The sequence below is a fragment of the Cydia pomonella genome, chromosome 2 (assembly GCF_033807575.1).
Source record: "Cydia pomonella isolate Wapato2018A chromosome 2, ilCydPomo1, whole genome shotgun sequence".
Lineage (NCBI taxonomy): Eukaryota > Metazoa > Arthropoda > Insecta > Lepidoptera > Tortricidae > Cydia > Cydia pomonella.
The window spans coordinates 28,864,530-28,881,482 of record NC_084704.1 but is presented as its reverse complement, the minus strand read 5'-3'; the positions used below and the strand labels follow the sequence as shown (position 1 = coordinate 28,881,482).

The 16,953-nt window shown below is 40.9% G+C and overlaps 2 protein-coding genes across 3 annotated transcripts; one reads left to right on the top strand and one right to left on the bottom strand.

Moving 5' to 3' along the window:
* Positions 1–427: 427 nt before the first annotated feature.
* On the bottom strand, positions 428–1,499 carry LOC133534846 (barrier-to-autointegration factor). 2 transcript variants are annotated; one of them, XM_061874137.1, is made up of 2 exons: positions 1,013–1,499; positions 428–928 (listed from the first exon to the last, which is right to left on the bottom strand). In XM_061874137.1, exons 1-2 carry the CDS (start codon positions 1,142–1,144, stop codon positions 782–784), a joined length of 279 nt encoding a protein of 92 aa, XP_061730121.1. In that variant the 5' UTR covers positions 1,145–1,499; the 3' UTR covers positions 428–781. The 2 variants fall into 2 exon arrangements, with proteins under 2 accessions (XP_061730121.1, XP_061730122.1); XM_061874138.1 differs by having other exon boundaries at positions 1,019–1,461.
* A 207-nt stretch (positions 1,500–1,706) lies between these two features.
* LOC133534843 (pre-mRNA-processing factor 40 homolog A) lies at positions 1,707–16,111 on the top strand. Its single transcript, XM_061874134.1, has 18 exons — positions 1,707–1,863; positions 1,952–2,176; positions 2,879–3,034; positions 3,632–3,780; positions 4,046–4,203; positions 5,020–5,144; positions 5,589–5,737; positions 5,823–5,934; positions 6,301–6,426; positions 8,403–8,532; positions 9,094–9,200; positions 9,496–9,601; positions 10,295–10,524; positions 11,791–11,988; positions 12,926–13,030; positions 14,339–14,488; positions 14,760–14,923; positions 15,658–16,111. The coding sequence occupies exons 1-18, from the start codon at positions 1,861–1,863 to the stop codon at positions 15,761–15,763; spliced, it is 2,499 nt and encodes an 832-aa protein (XP_061730118.1). The 5' UTR covers positions 1,707–1,860; the 3' UTR covers positions 15,764–16,111.
* Positions 16,112–16,953: the final 842 nt, after the last annotated feature.

The window sequence follows — 16,953 nt, the reverse complement described above, 5'->3', positions numbered from 1 at the left end:
CAGAGCCAGACTAATGGAATATTTGGATTACTGGATGTTACAGAAAATCTGCATATATTTTAAATCCCTACTAAAATTATAAATGCAAAAGTAACTATCTTTAAAGTAACTATTTTCACACTTGAAACCAATTCAGATGGAATTAGGTATGGACATAGTTTTAGTCCCAGGAAATGACATCATTTTATGTGTTGTGGGTAGAAGCTAGCATTTGTTATGTTGTTGTTTGTTTTTTACCCATAGAAGCAAAATCGTTTTTTGATTTTTAGCCATTAAAGCAAAGGCAGTGTGATAATGTAAGTGTAGATTGGTGGTCGATAGTTACCTTGGTCATAGAATGATTTCCTGTACCCCAATTTTACCATTATAGTGAGATTATCAACATTTAACTGTATAATTTATTCATCTGTCAAAGAATAAGTCAAAATGCAAACATAAGGTTTTTATTTAAATAAAAAAAAATTAATAGTTAATGTATACTTAAAAGAGATGTCAATATTTATTAAATCATTGAATGTTATCAATATTAATATAATTATTGTTAAATTAATATAAAAAAATACTATATTTTTACATTCTGGTGAACCAATCATATTGAATATGTGCAACTAATTAAGATTGGTTCTTATCTGGTTAGGTACTGTAACAATTTGTTCATTCCCATTAAAAAACTACATATTAACAAACACATACGAAAATGCATAGATTAGTCATAACTGCTTACTTTCCAATTATTTACAGGTAAGAAAATATTAGTCCAGCATCCCAAGTCAAGGTCAATTTACAAAAATTCATCACACCACTCTTGTAAGCACTGGTAACAATCTGCAGATTGCTTTGAGTTAGCGCTGCAAGTCTCTTTCATCCACTCTTGAAACAGCTCTTTATCCTTCTTCAGAACCAAAAACTGGCCGAGTACAACATAGGCCTGAAATATAAACAATACAATTACATTGCAGGAAGATAATTTTATTTACACAATATGATGACATGTATCTATGTTCCTTTTTACCTTTACCTTGTCAAATCCTGCAGTTTCGAGCCTGCGCCCTAAGACTTCCCCCACGCCGGCTAGATCTGTAACTGGCTTCTCCCCCATGGGCTCAGCCACGAAGTTTCGATGCTTTTGTGATGTACTAGACATTGTACTTGTTGAGTGGTGGCGGTTAGCTAAAAAACTCCGGCTTTAACCAGTAATATGAACTGTTTACACACGTAGAACAATAGCACAGTAATGCACCAGTTTTACCAACCACTTGTGGACACCACACCACAGTTGTAGATTGCAAAGATGCTAAGCACGGACGGCGCGCTAAATTTGCGTCACTAGACCGATCAAATCAATAGACAAGGATATGTATGTTCTGTAATATTTAAATGCCAGTGTATAATCGCAAAACTAATATTGTAGCGTACATTTCCTGCCCTACACGAAGACAGTGGCGCCTATTTTATCGGAATATTACAAATTTGTAGCACTGTTTGGTACGTTACACCACCTGTCAAATTGAAAACATCCGCTTTAATCATAGACTGCCTAACTCTAGATTCATCCATAAGGGACCTTATTGACTATACAATCCATGCCAAGTTTTTAAATCGTTTGCCAAGTAAAGGAATTTTAACAATATAAAACCAAATTGCCAATGGAATGGAGTCTGTATTTATTATCTGTTAATTGGTATTTTTACTTATTTATCTGTGGTGCAAATCGACCGTCAACTTTCAGCTTGACGTTTCGGTTTCAATCCCACAACAAAGCAAAATAGAAACCGCATGAAATTATTTTTTTCCTACACAGTTCACTATTTTGAGATCACATGCTAAGAAAGCTAAAGCCTTATAGTTCGTTTTACTAAAATGGTAAGTGATTTCCCACCATGTTTTCGAGTGGTGTGCTTTTATGATTATCTGTTTCTAATGCCGATTTTGTGTAACTTTTTACTTGAAGGACGCGTCAAGCACCGGCACTAGCTCGCCAGGTTTGATGGCAGCGGCGCCGCTGTTGCCGCCGCCGATGTTAGGCGGGCTAGCGCCCCCGATGCCGCCGCAAGTGGCGATGCCCCCGGTGCCCGGGATAACTCCAGCGATGACTGCGATGCCTCCTCCTATGGGTTTTCCACCTATGATACCTCCGTTCTCGATGCCTCCACCGGGGTTTCCACCATTTAAACCCGTAAGGCCACACTATTTATTACTATTATTTTTGAGGTTACATTGAACTTCAATTAGATTGAACAGAAATTTTAAGAAACCTTCAATGTGCAACACTTGGGTCCACAAAGAGATATATGTTAATGGTAAACATTTCTCAAAACAGTACTATGTCAAGACTTTAGCCATTCTTTGTGAGTTTAATTGTCTCATACAGATTTTTTTTAATTTGTGGAACCTTGAACAGTGGGTAATAGTATACTATATCAATTCTCATCAATCAGATATAAAATAATAATAATTATTATTATTTATGAATGCACAGGCAGCTTATAGCTGATATGTGCACATCAATGTCCTGCACTTGTGTTTTGTCCATTTATAAAATGTTTGTCGAGTCTATTTTTAAAAGAATTCACTGAGGGTGCACTGATTACGGATTCGGGCAAACTGTTCCACACTTTCACTACGCGGTTAGACAGGAAGTGTCGTCTTGAGTTGCTACTACTCTGCGTCCGTGTCAGCTTCAGAGAATGTCCTCTCAGTCTGTCACACATATTCCGAGTGAAAATATCACTCAATGCGGGTACGTTGTAGTGTCCTGTAAGTATTTTGTATGTTTCTATTAAGTCACCGCGTTGCCTTCGCTGCTCTAGCAATTTTTAATTCTAGCAATTTTTTTGTTATCTTAGGATTTATGGTAAATATTTTCACAAAATTACAGGATCTAACTGCCCCAGCACCAGAAATTGCTCCCATTTCCAACCACACCAGCCCCTGGTCCGAGCACAAGGCTCCAGATGGCAGAACATATTATTACAATTCTGTGTCTAAGCAGAGCCTCTGGGAAAAGCCGGATGATCTGAAGACTCCTGCTGAGGTATTTACCACAACTCCTGATTTTGATATTCCATTTATATTAGTGAAAATATTGTGTATACATAAAATTATATGTCAAACACATGGAATTATATGTGTTACAACTTATTGTAACCCATATTCTACAAATAAACAATCATTCATTCATTCATTCAATACATTATGACTATTATGAGTTGTATAGAGTAGAAGTCTTTAAAATGTTTTTGGGTAGTTCTAGATCACTTCCAAATGTAGGAATTGTGAGATATTCAGAACTATGGGTAATTCTGAACATCACCCATAATTCTCTCATATCATTGTCCATTTTCGGATTTATCATACATTTCAAAGTTATCCTCCATAACCCAAATACATCCTTCTCTTTAATTGGCCTAACCCAGGGTCTGGCAAACTGCGGGCGATAAGGGTATCTTTGGAGAAATTAATCCTTGAGAGTTTGTCAACAACTGAAAACAACATTTGTCACTCTTTTAGCTTCCTAAAACTGGTGATTTGTTCTGAACTGAAAAGTTTGCTGACCCAGTGTCCTTACCTATACATATAATATTTCAATGAAACAAATGTATGACATGTAAAATTTACAAATTGTTTTTAGAAACTGCTTTCTGCCTGTGTGTGGAAAGAGTATACAACAGATGCTGGTCGGCTTTACTACCACAACATTGAGACCAAAGAGTCCAGTTGGGTTGTGCCTGCGGAGCTGCAGGAGATTAAAGATAAGATTGCTGCAGAGGAAGCTGCGCAGTAAGTTTTAAAAGTATTCATCTGAAATTAAATTTAAATTCTCTAAAAATAGTTTTTATGACTTTCATAGCAACCTGCTTAGACAAAAGGAAGTGAGGGAGTATCAATATAAATTTATGTCATATTTGCATAGAAATTAGACATTAGTGTAGTGTGTAATTTTAATTTATTATAGAGAAGTAGGCATTTTATACGGGATTAGTTGGATTAGTTATTTGATAACATGCAATTTTTATTACATGACACTGATAATTTGGCATTACAGAGCAGCTTTGAATGGAGACCTGCCTCCTGGAGAGGTGCCCCTGCCAGGGTCTCCAGCAGTGCCCAGCACTGGCAGCTCGGCCCTGGATGAAGCCATGGCCAAGACCCTCGCGGCTATAGACCCTTCTATTGTCGGCTCTATACCTATACCAGACGACAGTGAGTTAATTTTAACACAGTATTTGCCTCATAGCCTAGTCAGTATTGAGCCATAGTAGGATGTCCTGGGTTCGAATCCCAGCGAGGGCATTTATTTGTGTGTTTGTCACAAATATTTGTTGCTGAGTTATGGATGTTATCTATGTATCTAAATATATATTTATCTATATAAGTATGTATATCGGCGCATAGTGCCCATAGTACAAACTTTGATTAGTTTGGAGCTAAGTTGATCTGTGTAAGATTGTCCCCAAATGTTAATTATTTTTTATTTATTAAAGTTTTCTGTCAAATGCATGGGGAAAGATTAATGTACGATTCCGACCGACGGCTGAGTCGAGCTGCACCGAAGCGCATTTTTAATGTGCCTATACTATACATTATGTATGGCAGAAGCGATGGAGTCCGTCAAGCCGTCCGCGTAATTGCGGCCGTACAATTAATGTGAGATACGCTCCAACTCCGCCCGTTCGATGGCAATCGCACTATCCCTCCGTCAAAATCATAACGTGTTGTTGAAACAAATAGGATAGCAATCATTTCACCTCAATGGTCTCTCAGCTGCATGTTATTGTTTAACGGTTACTTTGGCATTTGGCATTTAGACTGCAGACTGAGGCTTACATACATGACCAGTACAGAGCGCCTGCCGCGAACTACTTCGTTCGTCCGTTTTCTATTTGCCTCTTTATCTTCCGAATATGCAAGAGCAATAGAGCGGCAGATAACGAAATTTCGATTTTCTCGATAGGCCCCCTGTTTGTTTGAAGATTGTATCCCTCCTACATCTGCTGTACATGGTCTGTCTCTTTTTAGTTGAGCCAGAAGATGTAGCGTCACCAGCTCAGGCCCCGGGAGAAGCAGCCGACGCCGTCGCTGAACCGCAGTACAAAGACAAGAAAGAAGCTATTGAGGCTTTCAAAGAACTGCTCAAAGATAAAGTAAGTAAAGATACATTTCTAAAACTTTACCGACACTGTATATATTGGTTACTTCAGATTCAAATATATATTTTTAGATTCTGCGGAATGGAGTATCAAGACAAGCTATTCTGGTTTAACAATGCTTTTTGATCAAATATTATGTAATTTGTGATTTATCTCTAATAAATAAATAAATCAAATAAAAAACATAAAAATGCAGAAAGCGTCCATGAAATTTCAAATTTATAATTAAACTTTGATTCTCTATGCTGATGGGAATATCACAATGGTGAGAAGTGAGAGGTTAATATACATTAATAAGATAAGATAAAGATAGTTTATTTTCAAGTAGGCATATTATAATGCGCTTATGAACATCAAATAAAGCTACGCCGGCTCTAACCCAACACCGCTGACCCGAGAAGAATTAAAATAATAAATATTATTTACACCATGTTTCAGAATATTTCTTCAAACGCTACATGGGAACAATGCGTGAAAATCATATCAAAAGACCCGCGGTATGCCATATTTAAAAAACTCAACGAGAAAAAACAAGCTTTTAATGCATACAAAACACAGAAGATTAAAGATGAGAGAGAAGAATTAAGGTATATACAATAACTTAACTGATTTATATATACATACTACATTTTGTCATAAAATTAATATAATTTTTTATTTATTTTATTCCAGGTTAAAAACAAAGAAAAATCGCGAAAATCTTGAAGAATTCCTGCTGAGTTGCGACCGTGTGACATCTATGACAAAGTATTACAAATGCGATGACATGTTTAGCAACCTAGAGGTTAGTTATCGATACTAATCTGTGGTTATCGTATCGTAAACCATAGAGTAACTTATACATACTGTGCCTTAAACTGTTTTTTGACAAGTCTCCACAGATAATAAAATATGCCATTGATGCATCAAGGCGGTTTGTTTAAATCGAAATTTAGTTATCTGCTTCTTTATCGCTTTATGCAAGAATGATAGAGGTTAGATAACGAAATTTAGATTTTCTTGTTTCACGGTAGACCCTCAGATTTTCATGGATTGTGGTAGTGGAGCCCCCTACGCAGTTTCGCGTAATATTCCCTATTAAATACGTACATAATAGATACATTCTGTATTGGAACTATAATGTGTAGTGTAAATGTGACTATTTTTACAGATATGGCGATGTGTACCAGAGTCAGATCGTAGAGATATTTTTGAAGACTGCATTTTTACGATAGCAAAACGCGAAAAAGAGGAAGCTAAGGCATTGAAGAAACGAAACATGAAAATGCTAGCACAGGTATAAACAACACATAGTAGTTAGATATAGCCTAGAGATTGCACATAGGACATTTTTTTAACACAGAAATACTCTCCTAAGCGCCACTTGCACCATCCCACTTACCCGGATTAACCGGTTAAACTATTTATCCAGTGTCAAATTGTACTGGTAACCATGGTAATTCCAGGTTTAACCAGCTAAGCCCGGGTTAGTGCAAGTGGCCCTAAGGGAGTGAAATGGAGAACCATCTCCATTTCTGTGGGTTTGGCTAGCCTAGCTATGCCAGATGTAAGTAAATGCAGATGTCTGTGCAGTGTATAATCGGTGTATAGTTGGAAACATTAAATTGAGTGAAATCTTTTTAGCATCATAGAAGTGCCTTTCAATCCTAAATTTCATTCTAAATTGACTTGTTCTTATTTTTACTCTCACTCATGTCATAGAGAAAAAGTACATAGAGTGCTCACTCCATACATCAGTGTTGGTACCAAAACGCTTATTATTTTCGTAGTCAACATCTAGCATCGAGTAGCGGAATTATCAGTACCGCTACTTGACAATAGTTGTTGCGACGAACGAAAACTCTAATGCTCAACACCTTTCATCTAAAACCCGGATTAATTAGAAAGTCTATTTTCAACTCTCTCTGCTTGTAATATTAGTTGTAAATTGTTCAGCAATACAATGAGTCACGACACTCGAGACATCTAGTATCAAGTAGCGCTACTGATAATTCCGCTACTCGATGCTAGATGTTGACTACGAAAATAATAAACGTTTTGGTACTAAAACTGATGTATGGAGTGAGCTTTCTATGCTTACTTCTATATGCTCATGGCGACTTGCCACAGTCATCGCCGTGACAACCACTATCATCCGATGGGTCCGCATGGCATCAAAGGCCGAGAATTGGGGTAGACACTAGTTTTTACGAAAGCGACTGCCATCTGACCTTCCAACCCACAGGGAAACTAGGCCTTATTGGGATTAGTCCGGTTTCCTCACGATGTTTTCCTTCGCCGAAAAGAGACTGGTAAATATCAAATGTACATGAGTTCAGAAAAAGTTATTGGTATGTGCGGGGGTTTGAACGCGAAACCTCCGGATTGAAAGTCGCACACTTACAGCTGGAGTTTTGTTTTTTTATAAGGACATTACACAAATTGACTAAATCCCACAGTAAGCTCAATAAGGCTTGTGTTGAGGGTATTAAGATAACGATATATATATAATATATAAATATTTATAAATACTTAAATACATAGAAGACACCCATGACTCAGGAACAAATATCTGTGCTCATCACGCAAATAAATGCCCTTACCAGGATTTGAACCCGGAACCATCGGCTTCATAGGCAGGGTCACTACCCACTAGGCCAGACCGGTCGTCAAGCCAGCTGGAGTACCTGCGTTTAAAGCCACGGATAGACTAGGGACACTTGTCCCACGACAGGTGCCATCATATGTTTTTTTTTTTTTTTTTAATAGTACGTCGGTGGCAAACAAGCATACGGCCCGCCTGATGGTAAGCAGTCTCCGTAGCCTATGTACACCTGCAACTCCAGAGGAGTTACATGCGCGTTGCCAACCCTGAACCCGCCCCCCCTCGTTGAGCTCAGGCAACCTTACTTACCGGCAGGAACACAACACTATGAGTAGGGTCTAGTGTTATTTGGCTGCGGTTTTCTGTAAGGTGGAGGTACTTCCCCAGTTGGGCTCCGCTCTAGATCTGGAATGACATCCACTGGCTGTGCCCTACCACACAAAGCGAGATGAAATTCACAATGCCCATACCTCTCTTTTGGACGTAGTTTAAGGACGTACCCGGGTCCAAAATATATGTATAATGTAAGACGCATAAGGTCGAGCGAGCAACGTTGCCGGAGCAACGTCGCGGCACTTCACCCGACGTCGTGGCGACACGTGTCGTGGGACAATGGGACCACGTACTGTACTGTACACGTACCACATTTACTGATCCCTATGTTGTAGGTTTTAGAGAACATGAACGAGATCACATACAGCAGTACGTGGAGCGAGGCGCAAGTGCTCTTGTTGGAGAACTCCGCTTTCAAGAACGACGTGAGCCTGCTCGGCATGGACAAGGAGGACGCGCTTATAGGTGAGACCGGGATAGCATTAACGACATATTACACTACCACTCTCGCCTTAATATTACACTTGTAACTTTATAAATTATAAAGTCACCTACTAGATTCGGTTCATATTCAAACTGCTATCGTATGATATAACTGCTATGGTATATCGTATGAGATGAAATGCCATATTGAGCTTTCTCTATTATACATGTCGGTCGGGCGAACGCAAACAACTCAAAATTACTATAAAAATATTATATTTTCAATAAAATACATACAAAATCACAGCCGTACATCGTATGTCCAAAATCAATCTCCCGAATCCCCGGTTACAATTTAAAGTCGGCCCATAGCGTTTTGCTACCTCTTTCACACTCAGCGTCATAATCTCTCATTCACACATCGTTCATTCAATAGTTCGTTCTCTCACTCACTCGTTCACTCCTTACGTTCCAATCCGCGCATCCTGCATACATACCTAGACATACATTAATGTTTAGGGACCAACTTACACAGACCCTAATTAAGTAAAGCCTATAGGTAAAAATATATAGTATTTGACTAAAATCTTGTGTCTTCTACAGTTTTTGAACAACACATAAAGAACATGGAAGCCGAATATTTGCAAGAAAAAGAACAGCTCAAAAAGAGAAACAAACGACAGCAGAGGAAGAACAGAGATAACTTTTTGGTATGACTATTTTTTAGTGTCATTTGAATATTGAAATATGTGCTTAGCATCTAGCTTATAAACTAATCTTTTAGTGTAAAATTGATGTTTGAGAAGTAAAATATTTTTTAACATATGCTTAAAACAATTGGTCATTTACAACCAAACTCTCGAGTAGAATTCTTAGAAGCTCTATATTTTATGCCATTATACGCCATAACAACGCCAAATGTCGGGTGTCATAACAACATGTTTAGTAACAAAACATTTCATCAAAGTATTGTAATGTGTTTGACTTAATTGTTTGAACCAACAGGCATTGCTGGACAGTCTACATGAGGAGGGCAAACTGACGTCCATGTCGCTGTGGGTAGAATTGTACCCTGTCATCTCGGCTGACATGCGCTTCTCTGCTATGCTAGGTACGCAAGATTAATAATAAAAAAAATAGCACGCACACCGTCACCCCGTGTAAAAATATGAAATAGAATAAAGTGAAAAATTGTTTGAAATTACGTTATAATCATAACCGACACTATATATTTACAAAAAGTCAGTAATACCAAAGATACATTGATTAAGATGCGCAAAATCTAAGCCAATTTCGTGCTTCAAATTTGACAGGTAAACAAGATGGCGCTGTACAACTCCATACATTTTGCTATGGAAGGTAATCTCCAAAGGCAGAACTGTAGCAAAAGTACTACAATATCTAGAATACTTGAACAAGAAAATCAAATCATAGACAGCGCACTTCACTCTGTCAATAGCGCCTAGGTTCTTAGCTACTCTAGCGCTACTCTGGAGAGATTTGGAACTATTATTTATAGCTAACAGCTGGACACTTGCACACAACAGTTCTACCATAGGAGATGTCACTCCTCTTAATTCTACACTCCATATTCCATACATTTTGCGGTAACTCTGATTGTCAAAAGTAGACGTTTGACAATTCAGTGACCGAAAAACATATGGCAAAGTACAGCGCCATCTGTTTTGGATGTCAAAAAAGAAAAATTTTTTTTCTTAGATTTTATCTCTCAGTTACAACCAATTCTGGTAATACTATATCCAGACAAATAATTTTTTACCCACCTACAAACCCTTTATTCCAGGTCAAACAGGTTCAACCCCACTAGACCTATTCAAGTTCTACGTTGAGAACCTAAAGGCGCGCTTCCACGACGAGAAGAAAGTCATCAAGGAGATCCTCAAGGAGAAGCAGTTCGAAGTGAAACCGGACACGAGCTTCGAGGAGTTCGCCACCGTGGTGTGCGAGGACAGCAAGTCTGCCGCCTTGGACGCCGGCAACGTGAAGCTCACCTACAACTCGTTGCTAGAGAAGGTCTGTCTGTGGCTCCTACATACAGTAGAACCAAGATTATACATACTTCGATTATCCGAACCCTCAATGGGGTTGGCAACTGTCAAAGGTTTGCATAGATGGCGCCATCATAGCTTGCCCCTGTCTCTAGTTTTGTTCTATGAGATTTGGCTTAAAGTACTGGAATCCAGGTCACAAAATTCCAAAAAAAAAAACAAGAATTTGACACAATTCTAGGGATTGACAGGGCAAGCTATGATGGCGCCATCTGTTTAATACTTCGACCGGCCAACCCCATTATCGGAACGCCGACTTACTTTATGCGAACCCTCAATAATCCGAACTTTTTTGCGGGTATGTATTTTATATTTTAACGTTAATCAGCGAGATGCAAAAGTGATTGACTGATGAATGATTGAGTGAGTGAATTATTTTTCGTCTATCCCAATTATTTCGGATAATCGAGGTTCTACGGTAGTTGAATTCAAAAGCCCACGGCTCACCTCAATAAGGATTAAAAGCTGCGGGTTATGCCCACTAGTTACCACCAAAAGGTTGTTAGTGTTCAATACAAATAAAAACAGTAGAAATTACTATACTTAGTGTGAATATAGAGTGCTTTAATAAATAATTATAAGTCGATTAGTATTTCAGTAAACTGCCTTAAAAGTGATGAAAAAGATTAAAACCGATGCAAGTGCAAAAAATACGTACTAAAAGGGAAATTAACGTGTGGATGAAATTTATCTTATTAATTGTAGATAAATTGAATTAGTTGTGACGTTACCTATGAAATATGGATATTTTGTCGAGGTCGCTTATGGTGCACTGCGTAGCGCAGCGTTGTATTTATATAGGAGCGTCGTTGATAATGGCGTAAGCGCCATCGACAATAAGGTCCCTTTCAATAAATAGCGTCACAATTATACGAACGAACACACAAATCAGTCAAAAACAGACTATTTTTTTATCACTTTAAAGGCAGGTTACTGAAAGAGTAATCGACTTGTAATATAAATAATTGATGGATAACAAAATTTTGGTGGTGACTACTGAGAGAAAAAAAACTCAGTAGTTACACTAACCACTGGTAATAACTCAAAGCTGCCCGTGCACACCACAGTAGGTGCTTGAATTGATGCCAACTGACAGATTATTTTTTGTACGTTCTATTTATTCTTTAGAACATGGAATTTAAACTCCAAAGCCTGGCATTTATACGCATACTTACCGACCTTAATCTTTGCGCCTTTAACCTCTTTCACGTTTAATAATAATCTATAACAGGCTGAAGCCAGAAACAAAGAGAAGATGAAAGAGGAATCAAAGGCCCAAAAGAAGATAGAAAGCTCGTTCAAATGGGCACTAAGCGAAGCCAACGTGGACCACCAGCTCCCGTGGAGCGAAGTCAAGGAGAAACTGGACCTGGAGGCACCGGAGTTCGCCGCCGTGCCTAATGAAGAGGACCGCGTTAGGATATACAAGGTATCTGCCATTTCCCCCTCGCACTATTATTGGTACAACGACAGTGTTGAAAGTCGTCGGTCTAAAGGCGCGTTCAAATGGGCACTAAGCGAAGCCAACGTGAACCACCAGCTCCCGTGGAGCGAAGTCAAGGAGAAACTGGACCTGAAGGCACCGGAGTTCGCCGCCGTGCCCAATGAAGAGGACCGCCTTAGGATATACAAGGTAACTGCCATTTTCCCCTCATACTGTTATTGGTACAACGACAGGGTCGAAACTTGTCGGTCGGAAAGCGCGTTCAAATTGGCACTATGCGAAGCCAACGTGGACCACCAGCCCCGTGGGGCGAAGTCAAGGAGAAACTGGACCTGAAGGCGCCGGAGTTCGCCGCCGTACCCAATGAAGAGGACCGCCTTAGGATATACAAGGTAACTGCCATTTTCCCCTCATACTGTTATTGGTACAACGACAGGGTCGAAACTTGTCGGTCGGAAAGCGCGTTCAAATTGGCACTATGCGAAGCCAACGTGGACCACCAGCTCCCGTGGGACGAAGTCAAGGAGAAACTGGACCTGAAGGCACCGGAGTTCGCCGCCGTGCCCAATGAAAAGGATCGTCTTAGGATATACAAGGTAACTGCCATTTTCCCCTCGCACTGTTATTGGTACAACGACAAAACACGAAAAAGGCGTTTCTTTATATTAACCAACATGATTGATAAAAAAGGTTTATGTAAAAATAAAATACATTTTATCAAAATACAATAAGTATAACTAAATACTAAATTTTGAACTAAAATTATTATTGTAGTTCAAAATTCTCTCTCTAAGATCTATTGATCGGTTTGACAAATTACAACAATCAAACTATAATTTTAGAATCTGAAAGTAACTGTTTAAGAAGTCTGAACGTTGTTTAAAAGTATTTAAATAAGGTTTAATTTGGTATGGTTTCACAGGACTTCCAACATGAGCAGGAGGAGAGCTGCATGCACTACCACCACCCGAAGCCGCGGAAGGCCAAGCGCTCCAAGAAAAAGAAGCGTTCACACTCACAATCTCTGGTAAGTTTCTCTCTTTACAGTGAGATTGTCGTGCCGTTCCCACAAAATCAAGGAATAATCTATTGTGTAAGATTGTCGAATCTCTCTCTCTCGCTCTCTTTAACCCTTCTCTATCCCTTCGGGTGTAGGCCTCCTTCATTTTATGCCACTCGTCACGGTTATTTGCAACCTGGAGCCACTTCTTCCCCGCAACCCTTTTGATGTCATCGTCCCAACGCATCCGGGGTCTACTTCGAGGACGTTCCTCCCCCCATGGTCGCCACTCCAGTAGTCGTTGAATATTATTAATTATTTATTTTTAAAGCTATATGCTCAGGAAATGCTTTTTTAAATGGATTATATAGGTACACAAAGTAAAACTTATCGGCTCGCATTAAAAAAAAGTGCGCGACGTGCCCCCGGCGAGCCTCGAAATACAGTCCAGTGCACCCTTTGAGATCTTGATATATTTTTCAGATTCAAATGGGCAGTTTTACGCATTGGTGAAATGATGATGTGTGATACGTGCAATAACACAATTTTCCACTCATATCAAATTGATTATTTTGTGCACTTGTACCTATTACTATAGTATATTTCATGGCGAGTGCGAAAAGTGTGTCATTCATTATGTACGAGTCCCGAGAGTACACGGGACAAGTACATAATGATACTTTCACTCGTACCATGAACAGTGTTATTTAATACATTTGCGAAGTACTTGTTAATGTGTGCGCCTCCTCAACGGTACCGTTATCTATATTCTGTATTTTTAAGTATTTAACAAAAGGTAAACAAAATCTACCCTCAAATGGCTCCTTATGCCAGTTGGGGGTAGATGAAAACATTGCATGAATAAATAATTTAGGTTTAAAGTCTGGTCGTTCACTGACAGATCCAGGCGGTTTTGTATTTGGTTGGTTAACCAATAAATATTATAACTACCCGAAAATTTACAAATTGTTTGTTTACTTTTATTCAAATACATAAAGATACAGAGTATACAAATGTTACCCCTGGGCCACGAAACGCACGCTCGATGCTGGCGCAAACCGCCATACGCCAATAGTGTCAACGTCCAGCGTTGCTCGCTCTGGGCGTGCGTGTCGTGGCCTCGCGTTAGTGTAAAGCCTGAGTGGACGCTCGAAGCGGAGCGTTCAGCGGGGCGTGCAGCGTGGCGTCGGGCTCACGAGTGATTCGAGCAGCGTGCACTAAGGCCGCTCCTATACGCTTGCATTTGTTTAACATGCACGCCGCACGCCCGCCCCGCTGCACGCCCAACTCGAGCATCCACTCGGGCCCCGCACTGAGTGTCGCGCCGTGTCGCAGTCGCCGTCGCGCTCGCGCTCGGGCACGCCGGCCGCGGCGCCGCGCTCCGCCTCGCCGGCCGCCGCCAGCGCCGCCTCCTGGACCTCGGAGGAGCGCAAACACAAGAAGTCTAAGAAGAAGCACAAGAAACCTCGCGACGAGCCCGCGCCTGTGAGTACTCACCTCAATACATTTTTTAATATCTCGTCAGCGACAAACAAGCCCTTGATAAGTAATCGGTCACCGTAGCCGTTACGCCTGCAACAATATGGTACGATTGAGATATGCACCTCGAAGGGCGATACATTTCTTGACAGTCGTCTTTGAGTAGAGTATTTATTTCTTTAATAAACAGAAAAACGCTTATACTATCTCACCCATACTCACATCATAAAAGCGTAATTTGTAAATTAGCGGGCATCAATATTACTTTACTGTGCAGCGTTCGGCGTCCCCAGAGGAAGGTGGCATCTCGGATTCGTCACCGCCGCCTCAGAAGAAGAAGAAGAGCAAACGCAGCGCACCCGCCTCCCCCTCCGCCGACTCCGACCACGCCTACAAGCCTAAGAAGAAGAAAGAGAAGCGCGACAAGAAGGACAAGGACAGGTATACTGCTCGTACTGTTGTAAGCTAGTAAGACAAGGTGAAGAGCAAACGCAGTGCGCCCGCCTCCCCCTCCGCTGACTCCCACCACGCCTACAAGCCAGAGAAGAAGAAAGAGAAGCGCGACAAGAAGGACAAGGACAGGTATACTGCTCGTACTGTTGTAAGCTAGTGAGGCAAGGTGAAGAGCTGACGCAGCGTGCCCGCCTCCCCCTCCGCCGACTCCGAGCACGCCTTTGTAGGGCCTTTGTTGGGCTTGTGCCCAAGAAGGAGAAAGAGAAGCGCGACAAGAAGGACAAGGACAGGTATACTGCTCGTACTATTATAAGCTAGTAAGGCATGATGAAGAGCAAGCACAGCGCCGCCTCCCGTCGCCAATCCTGACCGCGTAGTCTGCAAGCCCAAGGAAAAGACAGAGCAACGTGACAAGAAGGACAAGAACAGGTATAGCACTCATTTTTACGCTGTTATAGCGTGTAATAGTCGCAAGTTTACATATTAGGTGAATCATAGTTTGAAAAACTGCCATAGTTGCGACCAGCGGTTAAATTTGTTATAAACGATAACCCGGTGTTGTCCAGCGACACCTACTCCGACTGTCAAATTAAAAGTACAATTTCTTCTTAGACTACACTTCTAGTAACCGGCTTTCTTCTAGTATAATATTTACGTAAATCCGCTCGTATCTTTAAAAATGGACGACTCCCAGGCTGCTATATGTGTCCTGTCATATACAGAGCGGCGGTGGCGGCGGCGGCGTCGTCGACGGCGTGGAGCGACGCGGAGCTGGAGTCGCGGCGCGCGGCGCTGCTGGCGCAGCTGCACGAGCACGAGGCGGACTGACGCAGCGTCACGCACGTGCGCATCTACAACGCCTACCCGCGCCCGCCCCCGCCCGCGCCCGCGCCCGCGCCCCCGCCGCCGGAGCAGCAGCCCGCGCACTGGCCGCACGACCACACTTCCTCGGATGAAGGATAAATAAAGTGACATACAAAAAACATTGCGACCATATTCGGCCGTTTGGTCCATCGTCATTATCTTGCAACTCTCAACCCTAACCCCAACCATAGTACAAAGAGTGGGGAAGTAGGTTATTTTCATATAACACACCGCGCGCGGCTTGTATGTGTGCGCCATAGTATCTATACGTCGCCACACGCGCACTCAAACAAAATCTCGACCCGTTTCTCAGTGCGCGACTCGACAAAAGTCGGGACTTTTGTTCGAGTGTGCGTGCGGCGACGTACACATACAAGCCGCGCGCGGTGCGTTTGTATAAAGATAACCTACTTCCCCGCCCTTTGTACTATGCCCCAACAAACTTAAAAGGGTTAACCCTTTGAACGCCACGGTTATCATGTGAGACGAGTCATCGTGAACCTTGGCGCAATACACGCAGGTTGATATTGAACTGTAGCCGCGCGCGTCTATTGACGGCGGTCAAAGGGTTTACCCCTCTAGCACGTCATTCCCGTGGGACTTTAGATACCCTTGTTACGAAATAGCATAAAAAAAACTTGAGGTAACTTCTGCCGACCTGATATCGCATCCGTGGGACTCAAAAGGATTAAACCTTACCCAGTAAACTCTTAATGAAGTCGAGTCATTCTCCTCATAAATTGCTCACGGGGCCGAAATTAATAAAATTGTACGAGTATGCAATCGTCACGGTAAAACATGCATATGTCGCGTCTACAGTAAAATATGAAAGCGATGAACAAGTAGAAAATCATCAAAATTTTCTAAATCCTGCCGTGTAAGTCAAGGATAATGACGGTGGTACAAACGCATGAATATTCGACCAACATTAAATAATTCAATAAGGCTACTTATGTTTTAATAGATTGTCTATCTTAATGCTCTCAGATCGTTATTTGTATACATGCCTGTTAAGAGACATGTTTTAGTTTCTGATTACTGTATTTAGTACTTTTTAATACAATTATTTGCAGATAATTTCAGAATTCGAGTATATTTGAAATGATTATTATAATATGGGTGATGTTTATAAACATCATTCCATTGAGAATAGG

Bases quoted from the DNA above. Each gene is read 5' to 3' on its own strand.
- LOC133534843 (XM_061874134.1), top strand. The intron at 4,204-5,019 runs GTGAGTTAATTT...GTCTCTTTTTAG, and splicing joins TATACCTATACCAGACGACA to TTGAGCCAGAAGATGTAGCG. The intron at 9,602-10,294 runs GTACGCAAGATT...CCTTTATTCCAG, and splicing joins GCGCTTCTCTGCTATGCTAG to GTCAAACAGGTTCAACCCCA.
- LOC133534846 (XM_061874137.1), bottom strand. From the start codon at position 1,144: ATGTCTAGTACATCACAAAAGCATCGAAACTTCGTGGCTGAGCCCATG. The intron at 929-1,012 runs GTAAAAAGGAAC...TTTATATTTCAG, and splicing joins CAGGATTTGACAAGGTAAAG to GCCTATGTTGTACTCGGCCA.